Raw genomic sequence first — 14,045 nt, 5'->3', positions numbered from 1 at the left:
TTATGTTCGTGAACTGTTCGCTTGGATTAAATAAACGAGCACGGACATGTTCATTTGTTAAATAAACGAACATGAACACCAAATATTTTTTATGACTCGGACTCTCAACTATACATAGTTACAAGCACTATATGGAATTGCCTAAAAATAATAATGATGATGCTTCATGTTTAAAATGATTGTGTATTAATAAAACCAAATATCAATGCTGCAGTAGCTGCATACCTGAATTCTACATGAACACAACCACGACTGATTCAAATTAGACGAATTAGATGCCGAAAATTGGTGGGTCGGGTTAATGATTTTCTAAAAACCGACAATAGTGAGTTGGTTATCGTCGAAAAAAATTTCATACTCGTCAAAAGCGAACCGATTATGTATATTACTATATATATAAAAATGTGTAATAACAATTTATCCCATTGACAACTCAAAGGCAACCATGGACTCCACAACAAATGGGTCAAGATATTTTGCTGATGATGTTGAAGATAATAATAATTTTATTTAATACAGTAAATCTATATCACATAATAAATATTAGTTATTTATATATAAGATAAAGTACCTAAATGGCTAAATGTTATATTTATTTTTTTTAGAATTGTAAAAATGTTTAATAAATAATAAACGGGCCCAGTTCGAACTTAGACAAGCTCACTAGCTCAGGCTCAGCTCGGTTACACTGTCATTTCCAAACTCTTGAATATTATATCTACTTATATTTTAGTAAATAAATAAATCAGTTTGTTTTACTACTTGATAAACAAATAGGAAAGACTGTAGTTCATATTACCATACTACTAGTTCATATTATCGGGTTTGGTAGAAAAGAATGGTTTCTGAACTATTTGTTGTATTTTAAACAAGTACATGGACTTTAATATACAGTCAAATGAACTTTTCGAGTAAAATAAGAATACATATTGAACTTTTGTGCCTTGTGTTCTCATATAACAATTTCAGTCTTATCATTCCTCTTGGTTTTCATAAGGCTCTTCTAACGCCTTCTCTATATCAGCCTGCATTACAAAACCACAACAAATTAACCCCTCTTGAACAGGGCCGTCTCCGAGGGTCGCTAAAAATTTTTGGGTCAAAGACAAGTATAAATTTAGGCCTTAAGTAGATTATAGGCTTTAAATGGGCCAGTTATGATTTGGGCAATTAGGCTGTAGATTATAGACTTTGGTTATGAAAACAGCTTCTACATGTGTTTATATCTAAAAACTCTAAAAAGATTATTTAAAAATGTGTTTTTGAAATGTAAAAATGAATTATTTATTATTTTTTACAAGTAAAATACACGGTTCCTAGTTTCCCACTATTTTGTGGTTCCCTTTTGAACCATATATATATATATATATAGAGGAATGCTAATGTACAAATGAAATTAACGTGCTAAACGTGAGAATCAAGTAGAGTAATTATATATACAAGTAGAGTAATTATGTAATTACATCTTAGAGTAATTACATAATTACTCTACTTGTATATATAATTACTCTAATTGATTCTCACGTTTAGCATGTTAATTTCATTTGTATTTGATCTAACCCCTATATATATATATACAATTTTTGTTTAAAGATTTCCGGGCCCACCGATAGTTGGGCCTGTGGCCGTCGACCACTCTGCCCTGGCTCATAGCCGGGCCTGCTCTTGAATCATAATCGAAGATTGAAACTATTACTGTAATAATAATTAACGCATTATTCACTTATAAATAACTTAAATGTTAAGCAAACTAATTGAAGTCGAAATACTACCTCAATAGCAGACGGTTCAGTCCTTGCTCCGAACCGACGTATTACTAATCCTTTCTTGCTAATTAAAAACTTTGTGAAGTTCCATTTGATTGCAGTGCCCATAAGTCCACCTCCATTTGCTTTCAAGTACTTGTATAACGGTGCGCTTTGACTACCGTTGACTTTGACCTGATTCCATTAAAAAACATACATATTACATATAGGGGTGTGTAAAAATAGGCCGAACCGGTTTATATCAGTTTAGTGATATTTTACTTTTGCGAATATTGGATATTCGGCCTTGAACCTCTCACACACTGAAGAGGTAGGTCCCATCAGAGCCCAGTTGGACCCGCAAGACTCACCTTGAACAGGGACGTCTGCGCAGAAACCAACTGGATCCGCAGGACCAACCATGCTCAGAGACGTGACGTCCTTACGCGCAGTACGCAAGCTGTTCCCGCAGGAAATGCCTCCCAATGGTGAAGGACTCCGCCTGTCCCCGCAGCCTCGGATACAAGCCATTAGGGAAGGCCACCCGCGCAGCAAGGCTACACGCACAAGGCACTTAGCTCTCGATCATTCAGTGTCACCTGAAGGAATGAGCAAAGCCGGGAACAATCCCGCACAGTGGCGGGAGGGGGAATACTCCCGCCCAAATAAGCCAGTCCGTACAACCCAGGAAGATCTTCTGTACTGTACCTGACGAGGTATGGGCAAAAGATCTGACTAAAGATACGACAGCTTATTGACAACAGTATGGCGAGCAGCATGCTCCTGCACTGTATGTCACTATTAGCCGCTGCCTACTCACCAACTCTTGTCATACCACGTGCATAGCCGGCAGTTGGTGGAAAAGGAATAGTCTACAACAGGCCTGGTCGCTATCAGCCGCTACCTACCCACCAACTACCAGCAGGGCATGTGCGTAGGCTACTGTTGGTGGAACAGGAATACTGTTGCAGCCGGCCACACCTCCTTGGAAACCTACCTTCGGCTATAAATACCACAGATGGTATGACCATCTCATCTTATCTTATATCTTAATAATATACCTGATATCTGCTCTAGCAATCTCTTAATATACATTTATATTTAAAGAGCAATCTAGTCTGATTCTCACGCCGGAGGGTGGTCACAAGGAGGAACCCCCCCTTCTCAGTGACAAGCTCACGGTGTCTGTTTTGCAGGTTATCAGAAGAACCATCTTCTCTGGGTCCAACCCCTCGTGGGAAACAGCTATCTAACCCCCAGGTTACTCGTAATCTGTCCGGGGTCCGGTTAGTGTTTCTTCATTGGCGCCATCCGTGCATAAAGCTAGAACTACATTTTTCTCCAGTTTTTTCAAACTTCTACAAAGATGGTTAGAGAAATTCCGGTAACCACAACCCCAGCTACTGGGGGGAATACCGGCAACACAGTTTTTACAAACACTACCCCGGTTACCCAAGCCGGGGCAAGTGAAGTAAATTTTACGAACACTACCCCAGTTACTCAAGCTGGGGCAAGTGCAGTAAATGATCGCCTACTGGGATCCACCGATACCCAGTTTGAGAAACGAAGACTCCCCCGCCAAACTCTCGATGAAGTTAAGGCATGGGCGGAGGCACGACAAAAGGAATTCCAGGCTGAGTTGGACGAACGCTTGCGTTCCGAACAACAGGCCGACGAATTCGAATACTTGGAGGATGACTCGGAGGAATCCGACTCCGACGCGAACCCTCGCCATAGGGCAAAAGGGAAGCGTAAGGAAACGGAATCCCAACCGAAAAGGCATTTTGGACAAGCCTTCAAACCAAAAAGCACAGGTGGAAGTCCACGAGACTTCTCCAAAACGTTCAGACCAAACGTTGCAAATGCGGGAACGTCCAAATTTGCAAGGGACATTGCGGAAGCAATCGCCCCAAAAAGTGCCAAACAAATGTCAAGCATAGGCACATATGATGGTATATCTGACCCCGATGATCATTTGAACAGATTCATAGCGGGGGCAACCGTCAGTAGTTGGACGGAACCTACGTGGTGTTACATGTTCCAAATGACACTGGTTGGGGCTGCTAGAGCGTGGTTCGATCGTTTACCGGTCAACCACATCTACGACTGGGCAGACTTCCAACAGAAGTTTAGCCAGCACTTCAGCCAGCAAAGAAAGTATACAGAGGAGCAATGGACAATCCTCAAATGCGTTCGAGAGACAGATGAATCTTTGCTGGACTTCATCACTCGCTTCAACTCGAAGAAGCTAAGTCTGGGTAACATTAGCGAAGATCTTGTTCGCGCTGCTTTCATACAGGGCGCGAACGACCCAGAGCTCATCCGCACCTTAACAGGTAAAGATGGCATGCCATCCACATGGGATGCCATCATGACAGCAGCTAAACGCTTTGCGGAAACGGAGAAGCAACTGGGTAGAGATCTCCCACAGAGCACAAACCTCTACACCCAGAAAACAAGAGAGGACAACGTTCTCACCGCCCGATTAAACAAAAAGCGGAAGCTAGGCATTTGGCAGTCAAGGGTAAACTTTGACACCTCATCCGGCTTGCAGCATCGGTTAGGCGGAAGGGATAACGTACAGTCCAACAAGAACTCCAGATGGACGCTGCTCACCAAAAGCGTCACCGAGATATTCGCCACCGAGGAGCTCCCATGGCCAAAGCCTCAAATAATCCGACATCGTCACAATGTTGATCGGAGCAAGTACTGTGACTTTCACAGGACAAAAGGCCACACCACCGAAGAATGCATAGACGTGAAGGACATGGTCCAAGCATTCGTCAGAGATGGGACGCTCGCGCACCTCGTGGCGCAATGAACGCTGAGCAGGCTGATGCGTGTAGAACCCCAGCTGGGGGAAACACGAATAAAATTCCAGCTTCAAGGTGGAGACTACATGCTGCGTAAAGAACGAGATCCCGAACCAGGTGCGTATCGGCTCGATGGCACTCCCATCCCAACAACATGGAAGGGAGCTCATTTACACAGTTTGCATGTAAATCAATTCCAAATTTGTAAAGAAAAGGCCAAGAGCCACTTCTAATGGAAATGATTCTCCTTAAAACATTGACGCTGATGATTTTACATTTACATTTTTATGAACTATCAACACTAATATGCCGGTTTTCACCGCATAATTACGTGAAAAGTCGTTGCATGGGGAAGGCGGCAAAACCCGCATAAACCCAAAAAAAAAAAACGACAAACCTTCACGCAGGTCAGTTGAAGGGGAAAAGTTCAGACATCCCATTAAATGAAAGTGCTGGTCTATCCGCATGAATCATGAAAGGAAACTGAACACTAACCTATCAACAACCGCGCGTCGAACGGATTAATTTATTCAACACTAATATGCCGGTTTTCACCGCATAATTACGTGAAAAGACGTTGGCTGGGGAAGGCGGCAAAACCCGCATAAACCCAAAAAACGGCAAACCTTCACGCAGGTCAGTTGAAGGGGAAAAGTTCAGTTATCCCATTAAATGAAAGTGCTGGTCTATCCGCATGAATCATGAAAGGAAACTGAACACTAACCTATTGACAACCGCGCGTGGAACGGTTCAAAACAAAATTCCTAAAGGATGAGGAAAACCTACACGCAGGTCAGATATGGGTAAAGTTTAGCCATCCTACTAAGTGCAAGTGACGGTTCTACCCGCACAATCATGAAAGAGGAAGCAAAACTTCACACCTATTATCTACCACGTTCAAAGGTTAACTTATCCTCAAAAGATGAGGAAAACCTACACGCAGGTCAGATATGGGTAAAGTTTAGCCATCCTACTAAGTGCAAGTGACGGTCCTACCCGCACAATCACGAAAGAGGAAGCAAAACTTCACACCTATTATCTACCACGTTCAAAGGTTAACTTATCCTCAAAAGATGAGGAAAACCTACACGCAGGTTAGATATGGGTAAAGTTTAGCCATCCTACTAAGTGCAAGTGACGGCCCTACCCGCACAATCACGAAAGAGGAAGCAAAACTTCACACCTATTATCTACCACGTTCAAAGGTTAACTTATCCTCAAAAGATGAGGAAACCCTACACGCAGGTCAGATATGGGTAAAGTTTAGCCATCCTACTAAGTGCAAGTGACGGTCCTGCCCGCACAATCACGAAAGAGGAAGCAAAACTTCACACCTATTATCTACCACGTTCAAAGGTTAACTTATTCTAAACACTTAGAAAATTGCTAATTTAAACTAAAGTATGCAAGTCATATAACGTTTATAGAGCAAGGAATCCAATAAAAGAAACGGTCTTACCCGCACAAAAGATTTATATTTCATAAATATTCATTACAAGAATGGCCGGGTAACTACCCGCCTACAAGAAAATAAATCTATACAAGCTAAATCTATCCTAGCAGTGGGAAGGGATCTTCAGGATCAGGCTTCAGGGCCACTTCCACTTGGACCAGCCCCATCAGTAGAGCGTGGCAGTTCAAGGAAAGCTTTGAGGATAGCTAGCCCATCATCAGCAGCAGCAACTTCATTCACCTTCTCCACCACCGGATGCGGGAAGGCGGCGTATTGATTTACTGCTTGGTCGTATACAGCTTCGGTATCTACATCGAATAAAGGGAAGTTGGAAGGCGGGATGCATTTCTCAACGAACCCTAGACCAAGCAGGAAGCCAGCCTTTTCCCCATCCTCGTGAGAAGCGTTGAGGGCTGCGCTCATAGCATCGTCGTAAGATGTCTCTGAGAAGACCCGATGCACAACCTACAAAAGAAAATATACAAGTGTCAAACCTTTTCTATTTACAAAGAAGAGCGTGAAGACATGAAAACATACCTGAGACAACGCTTCTCGAAGAAGCCATTCCTTGGCAACCAGAGCTTCTTGGAGGGCAGCTTGAGCTTCGTTACGGGCGCGTTCGGCTTCACTCTTGTTGAGGTTGGCAAGCAACACCTCTTTAGCCGCAGCCTCTTCGACGCCCTTTAGCTTACGCTCGGTATGGTCAAGCACCCCCCTCTGGTCCAGGATTTCTTGAAGCTTCTTAGCGTCCTCCATCGCCAAGGCATCATGAGCCTGCTGGAGAGCCTCTAATTTGGCTTTAAGCTCTTCATTCTCCACGCGTAGAGGCTCAGCAACAGCTTCAGCCTTTGTGGCCCTCTCGGTTGCGTTCCTCGCAGTTTCCTTAGCCAGCCGAAGCTGTTCATTAACAGCTTGGGCAGCCTTGGAACGGGCCTCGAGTCGAGCCTGAACTTCAACCTCAAGGGCCTTGAAGGCCTTCTCCTTCTCCGCAGCCGCTGCGGAAAGTTTTTGGTTCTCCTCCCGGATAGCCCGCGCCTGAGCTACTTCTTTAGCGCGAGCTGCTTTTAACTTGTCGTTTTCACGACAAAGCAGCTCGACGCGCGGCTGCATCCGGGCCAGGAGAACCCGAAGCTCATTGCTTAGCCTACCCTCCTGGTAGCTAGCCATGGCTTCCCCCAACGCACCACTGGGAGCAGCGTGACGAGCCCATTCCACGCACTCCACAGGGGTGCGAAGGGTTGTTCCTCGGCGTATGTTCCATCGTGGAACATACACTTCATTGGAATCCGACACTGCAGAAAACAAAAAGGCAGTTAGGAAAAGATGATAAAAAATATATATAAATAAAAAAGGGCCAAAGGAACCCTACGCACCTGTAGGGTCAATAACAGGCCGATAGCCGCCGAACCCATCACCTGAACCCAAAGGAAATCCATCCAAGAGGTCAGGCAGATGGGAAGGTGGCAAAGATTGGCGAGAAGCCCCATGCGTACATGATGGACCGGCCGTCGTTGCCGGTGGCGGGGGCTTGGTAGCAGCCGCCGCGGTCGCTGCCGCAGAATCCGCAGCAATAGTAACCGCCGGCTCGGTGAAGGATGCTGTAAAAATCGCACTCACGGCCGGCGGGTGACGTCATCTCGGCTGGAACAGTCGGCTCAAAGGAGTGAGCAACTGAACCAGCGGGCGCAGGCGCAGCCGCCTGGGTCGTCGCCTCAGGTAGGCTGACCGGGCCTACCGTCATTGGCGGAGAGGTACTCCTCTGCGCTCCACCCTGGAATGCGTCAACATCCACACATGCGTAAAGAAGATAAGTGTTAAAAGGATATTAAGCTATGAAGATAAAAGCTAAAGGAAGTTGTACTTACGGGTTTTCTTGAGCCTGAAAGTACGGACGGGCGGGGATGAACCCGATGGAGCCGGCCTCTTCACGCCGGTCACCGTCGTCATCCTGGGCTCTTCGGTGACAGTTGTCACAGCCTCCAGAATGGTGATCTTATCGACACCGGGATTCCCCGCCACCTCTTCGCTCTCAGTCTCCGAGTCAGACAGAGGCACCGGATCGGCAGTGGAGGCCACCTTCTCCTTTCCCTTCCCGCCGGCAGCCTTCTTCTTCCGCACCAACGGAGGACCATCTGCGGATTCCTCATCAGAACGACGATTAGAGGAATTCCAGCAGAGGTTTCAACATTGAGGGGTCGAGGGTTGAAGAGCGCCTTACCTGGCCGCCTGGCGCTAAGGATCTCATGGCCTAGCGGATAGACCTCCACGAACCGATCCGCAGTTTGTTCGAGGATGGGCAACTCGTTCTCGTCCAGAGCGCGAGTACCCATCCGTGCGGGACCGTCAGCCTCCCGCGGGTTAAGGAGCGACTGCAGGTCGTTCCCCTCTGAAATAAACAGAAAAAGTTAGAAGAAATTCAAAATCAACAAAAGGAAAGAAAGCATACCGTAAGGAACAGAGTTCGAACCGTATTCGAGGACGATCGGAACCTTTTGCGCGTCCGCCGCCTTCCACACCCGGCTCATCCCCAACATGACCATCCCGGATTCCGCAAACCGGTAAACCGGAGATTGGACCCGAGATATCTTAGAGAACCATTCCGCCTCCTGGTAGTTGGAGGCGTGAAGGCTTGGGAGAGCTTGCCCATTCTTAAACTTCATGGCAAGGGGAATGGCGCGAGCGGAGATAAAGAAGAACTCCCGCTTCCACGCGCGAAGACTGCGCTTGGTCGCGCAAATCTTCAAACCCTTGATACGGGTTGTCAGGGTATACCACCCCTGGATGCACCTCCAAGTGTAGAAGGTCATCAGGCGGTCAACATGGGGCTCGATGCCCAAAATCCGGCACACCCACTCGAAGTGGCGAATCTTGGCGATCGCCATGGGGTGCAACTCGGTCAAATGAACACCGTGCCTCTCAAGGACACGGTAAACAAACTTTGTCAATGGGAACCTAAGATTCCCATAGACAAAGAATGCTGCATAAACCCCGATCTTGCCTCTGGGGGCATCGTACACGGTCTGATGGGGTTCAGGAAACTCAGGCTCGAGAGGATCGAGCATGAACTTCCTGACAACATACCGGTACAGATCGCCGGGAAGAGCACACTGGCACTCGCCAGCAGTACTCTTGTCATCGGCTGTAGACTCGAGATCACGTGAAGACATCTTGCAGAAAGAAGAAAACGATTTCGGGAAAATGCTTGCCTGAAAAGGTGAGTATTCGCCGGAAATCGCTAAGAAGATGAAGAGAAGGGTGAAAGTGTGGATTACAAAGAGCCCTCTCCCCCTTTATATACTAATCGCAATTAATGCGATGAATTTAATGCGGAGGAGAGAGAAATCGAAGGTGCAATGAAACTATGGCACGTGGCAAAAAGCAAGCTGGCAACAACTGTTGACAGGACGCGTACCATTAACTTCGCGGCCACGCGCCCGAAAAATCGCGCCCACGCGCCTGAAAAAGCGTCTGGAATGACCATGTACTGTCACGTCACCATAACTTCCTGCACGTCCTGACACAGTCAGAAGAAACCGTCGCACGACGTTTCAGAGGTTTGGACTGTTCTTATCTTTCCACCAACCTTTCGAATTTCAAAATTCAAAATTTAAAAATATTAAAAAGTAAGCGGGAAAATACCCCTTACCTTGGCAAACAAGTAACCGTAAGACGGATGCGGGTACAGTGTAAAGGCAAAACCCTTCACATACCTAGCACTCGCAGGGAATTGAAGCCAAGTAAACCTTGGCAAACAAGTAACCGTAAGACGGATGCGGGTACAGTGTTAAGGCAAAACCCTTCACATACCTAGCACCCGCAGGAAATTGAGGCCAAGTATACCTTGGCGAACAAGTAACCGTAAGACGGATGCGGGTACAGTGTAAAGGCAAAACCCTTCACATACCTAGCACCCGCAGGGAATTGAAGCCAAATAAACCTTGGCGAACAAGTAACCGTAAGACGGATGCGGTTACAGTGTTAAGGCAAAACCCTTCACATACCTAGCACCCGCAGGGAATTGAAGCCATATATTCCTCGGCAACCAAGTAACTATAAGACGGGTGCGGGTACAGTGTAAAGGCAAAACCCTTCACATACCTAGCACCCGCAGGGAATTGACGCCAGGAATACCTTGGAAGTAAAGTAACCGTAAGACGAGCGCTGGTACAGTGTTAAGGCAAAACCCTTCACATACCTAGCGCTCCGCTGGGAATTGAAACCAAGAAGGATCTTCTGGGCAATGCTTGCGGAAACGGAAATAACATCCCCGCATAGCGGGAACGTCGAGAACTACGTTGTTTGAAGCTCCAGGATGGAATTGGTGGTTTTAACATAATTGATCACTATGTTCAAAACTACCAAAACCTCATGGAGAATCCACACAAGTGGGACTCAACGCTCCTGACTTGCGAGGAGGTTACAGACCTACCCGCATCATACCCAAAGACCAAGCAGGAAACTCGGGAATTTCTGCAAGTGACAAGGACTTCCGCGGGAAGAATCCCCATGGAAAACCTTAATAAACCCTTTTCAAAAACCCTTTGCTCAAGTCCAAAAGTTCACCTCACTTTATTAAACACGCATGAGAAGAACATTGGACTGGGGGAACTTGAAGAGGTAGGTCCCAGCAGAGCCCAGTTGGACCCGCAAGACTCACCTTGAACAGAGACGTCTGCGCAGAAACCAACTGGATCCGCAGGACCAACCATGCTCAGAGACGTGACGTCCTTACGCGCAGTACGCAAGCTGTTCCCGCAGGAAATGCCTCCCAATGGTGAAGGACTCCGCCTGTCCCCGCAGCCTCGGATACAAGCCATTAGGGAAGGCCACCCGCGCAGCAAGGCTACACGCACAAGGCACTTAGCTCTCGATCATTCAGTGTCACCTGAAGGAATGAGCAAAGCCGGGAACAATCCCGCACAGTGGCGGGGGGGGGGGGGGGGGAATACTCCCGCCCAAATAAGCCAGTCCGTACAACCCAGGAAGATCTTCTGTACTGTACCTGACGAGGTATGGGCAAAAGATCTGACTAAAGATACGACAGCTTATTGACAACAGTATGGCGAGCAGCATGCTCCTGCACTGTATGTCACTATTAGCCGCTGCCTACTCACCAACTCTTGTCATACCACGTGCGTAGCCGGCAGTTGGTGGAAAAGGAATAGTGTACAACAGGCCTGGTCGCTATCAGCCGCTACCTACCCACCAACTACCAGCAGGGCATGTGCGTAGGCTACTGTTGGTGGAACAGGAATACTGTTGCAGCCGGCCACACCTCCTTGGAAACCTACCTTCGGCTATAAATACCACAAATGGTATGACCATCTCATCTTATCTTATATCTTAATAATATACCTGATATCTGCTCTAGCAATCTCTTAATATACATTTATATTTAAAGAGCGATTCTCACGCCGGAGGGTGGTCACAAGGAGGAACCCCCCTTATCTGTGACAAGCTCACGGTGTCTGTTTTGCAGGTTATCAGAAGAACCATCTTCTCTGGGTCCAACCCCTCGTGGGAAACAGCTATCTAACCCCCAGGTTACTCGTAATCTGTCCGGGGTCCGGTTAGTGTTTCTTCACACACGAACTGAACAGTCTCTTCTATCGGCCCGGGTTCTTGTTGCAAGAATTGGTTGCATGGGAATGCTAGTATCACAAAACCTGGATCAAGAATCAAAATCAGATGATACGCGTATCGTTTTTTAGATTAATGTAAAAAATGGTTGGATCACAAGTTGATACAATGATGAATATAGTATATGTATATATGGGTAGTAAGCATATAAATATTTTGAAAATGGCTTATTCAAGATTCACTGTTGTAATTTTAGAATGCAAGTTATGTTTATCATAAAGTAAAATACATAAAAATAATCATAGGGTATAATACAAAAAAATATGATAAGGAAATTAAAAAAATACCAGAAAAGGTGATATTATTTAAGATTTTAGTATAACATAAAACATAACAAATTATAAAATAAAACATAGCAAATACAGTATATGTATCTTGACACAAGTTTTAGATTTTAGCATAACATAAAACATAATAAATTATAAAATTAACAAGTCAGCTCGCAAGCTTGCCGGATTCACCTAACACTGGCATGTTTAGTTAAACGTCAAAACTCCCGAATCCGTTTAGGCTAGACCTAATTTGTGTCAGGTTTGTGTCGTGTCAGAAACAGATATTTGCTCGAAATGTATGTTTTCACATTTAGGTCCAATTTACTACCTCAAGAACATTACCATGAATCCATAATATGAGAAAATTTATATAAAAATATGTTCAAAAATTATCACCTTTGTGAATATTTCACAAAAGAAATATGTTGGAAAATTATGCTAAGAATTGATACTTTGATAGTTTCATACCTTTATCCTTGTATTTCCTGTAAATCTCTGTAAGTTGCGTGTAATTAGAATTCGTTAATCCACTGTTGCATCATAACAAGCAACTATTAATCCCGATCGAATCCAATTTCAACAACCAAACAAAAATAATGTAACCACACACGAACACGTTATTAAAACTTTTCTTTAGTTTATTTTTTACGTTTTTTTACCATTACGGCACCATTATTATTTTCTACGATAATGTTTCACGTTTTGGTCTAAAGTTTGTGATCTCACATTTTAACGTTCCACCATTAACATGGTTCATCGTTTTGACGTATGTTTTTTTTACAATTTACAAGATCAAAGATAACAATAAAAAGATGAACCATTTGGAAGCAACATTAACAATGAGCAAAACTTTCCCTTTATAAATGCTAAGATTCACATCCTTTCCCATGCTATCCTGCGCCTCGCAAATAAAAGCTTTCGGAATGAATTGAAGATCAAAACATTGGATGAATAATAATAATAATAATAATAATAATAATAATAATAATACCTGGACTGTGAAATCATGAACTGATGATTGTTCTGGGACAGATGCAGAAGCACCCATGCTTGCATTGGATAATTTAGAATGATTGTTGAACAAGAAGAAAAACATATAGAAATGGATGATAATTGATCATTTTAGAAAATAGATTACAACCAATTCCATATTTGGAATGAAGATCAATAACAATTTCATATTCACTTAATAATTTTTTTTTGAAAACTACCAAAATGTTCATTTGACACGTTAAAATTAAGAAAATACCCATTTATACCAAAATTTTCCAAATATGTCAACGCAAGATCCTGTCGGATCATCGACATTTTAGTTATTAGATGACCCTATTTTAAGCCAACCAGATGTTGCCACATGTCATTATAGTATTAGGTTGACGGTTTTTTAATCTCGTCGAATGCTAAATAAATTATTTGTCGAACGACATATCGTCGGACGCTAAAATAATCTTGTCGGATGTCAAAATAAACTTGTCAAACGGAAAAATAATCGAATTTTATTGGCTAAATTCTTATCGACTAATGATTAAAAAGGTTAGTCATTCGGACATTTTCTTAATTTTGACCAGTCAAATAGGCAATTTTTTATTTGTCATTTTTCCTTATTAACCCTTGTCACCTTGTCATGCCACTTTATCTAACACATTAGTACTACTACTACAAGTTAAAAGTGATTTGATTTCACTTAAGCACTTATGTATTTAAAGTAAAGAAAAAATGACAAAACTCGTCCTTTATGTTTTACGTTTTTTCAGTGGTTGTCATTTAGCAAATTTAATGATAGAAAACATCCTTTGTGTTAAAAAAAACCTTGCACGGTTCGCCCTTTTTACTAACGAGGGTTAGTTTTTCTCGTTAAATCCAACCATGTGCACCTCATGTGAGGGCAATTTAGTCTTTTTACCCCCCTCGGGGGTTATTTGTGTAATTGACTTAAAATTTTGCTAAATTGAATCAGTTTGAGTCAAACTGGTTTTGATCATGCAAAACCCAACCCGATTCGATTTGAAAAAAAAAACGATTTTGAGCATGCAAAACCCATACCACTCTACAAAAGCCTATCACAACCAGCCCAATAATAATACCCTCAGGCCCCCTTACTTTATCATCTTCATAATCAGCA

The 14,045-nt window shown here is 43.9% G+C and overlaps 1 protein-coding gene across 1 annotated transcript; it reads right to left on the bottom strand.

The window, feature by feature from the left end:
• Positions 1–974: 974 nt before the first annotated feature.
• Positions 975–12,971, bottom strand: LOC143580357 (putative glutathione peroxidase 4). Its single transcript, XM_077063405.1, has 7 exons — positions 12,915–12,971; positions 12,742–12,818; positions 12,392–12,453; positions 11,597–11,677; positions 2,028–2,068; positions 1,773–1,940; positions 975–1,025 (listed from the first exon to the last, which is right to left on the bottom strand). The coding sequence occupies exons 1-7, from the start codon at positions 12,969–12,971 to the stop codon at positions 975–977; spliced, it is 537 nt and encodes a 178-aa protein (XP_076919520.1).
• Positions 12,972–14,045: the final 1,074 nt, after the last annotated feature.

Source organism: Bidens hawaiensis, unplaced genomic scaffold (genome assembly GCF_021521415.1).
Source record: "Bidens hawaiensis isolate Kalapana, Puna unplaced genomic scaffold, B.hawaiensis_p1.1 tig00030361_1, whole genome shotgun sequence".
In the NCBI taxonomy this organism is placed as follows: Eukaryota; Viridiplantae; Streptophyta; class Magnoliopsida; order Asterales; family Asteraceae; genus Bidens; species Bidens hawaiensis.
Note: the sequence above shows the minus strand (reverse complement) of the source record. Positions and strands in the feature narration are given on the sequence as shown.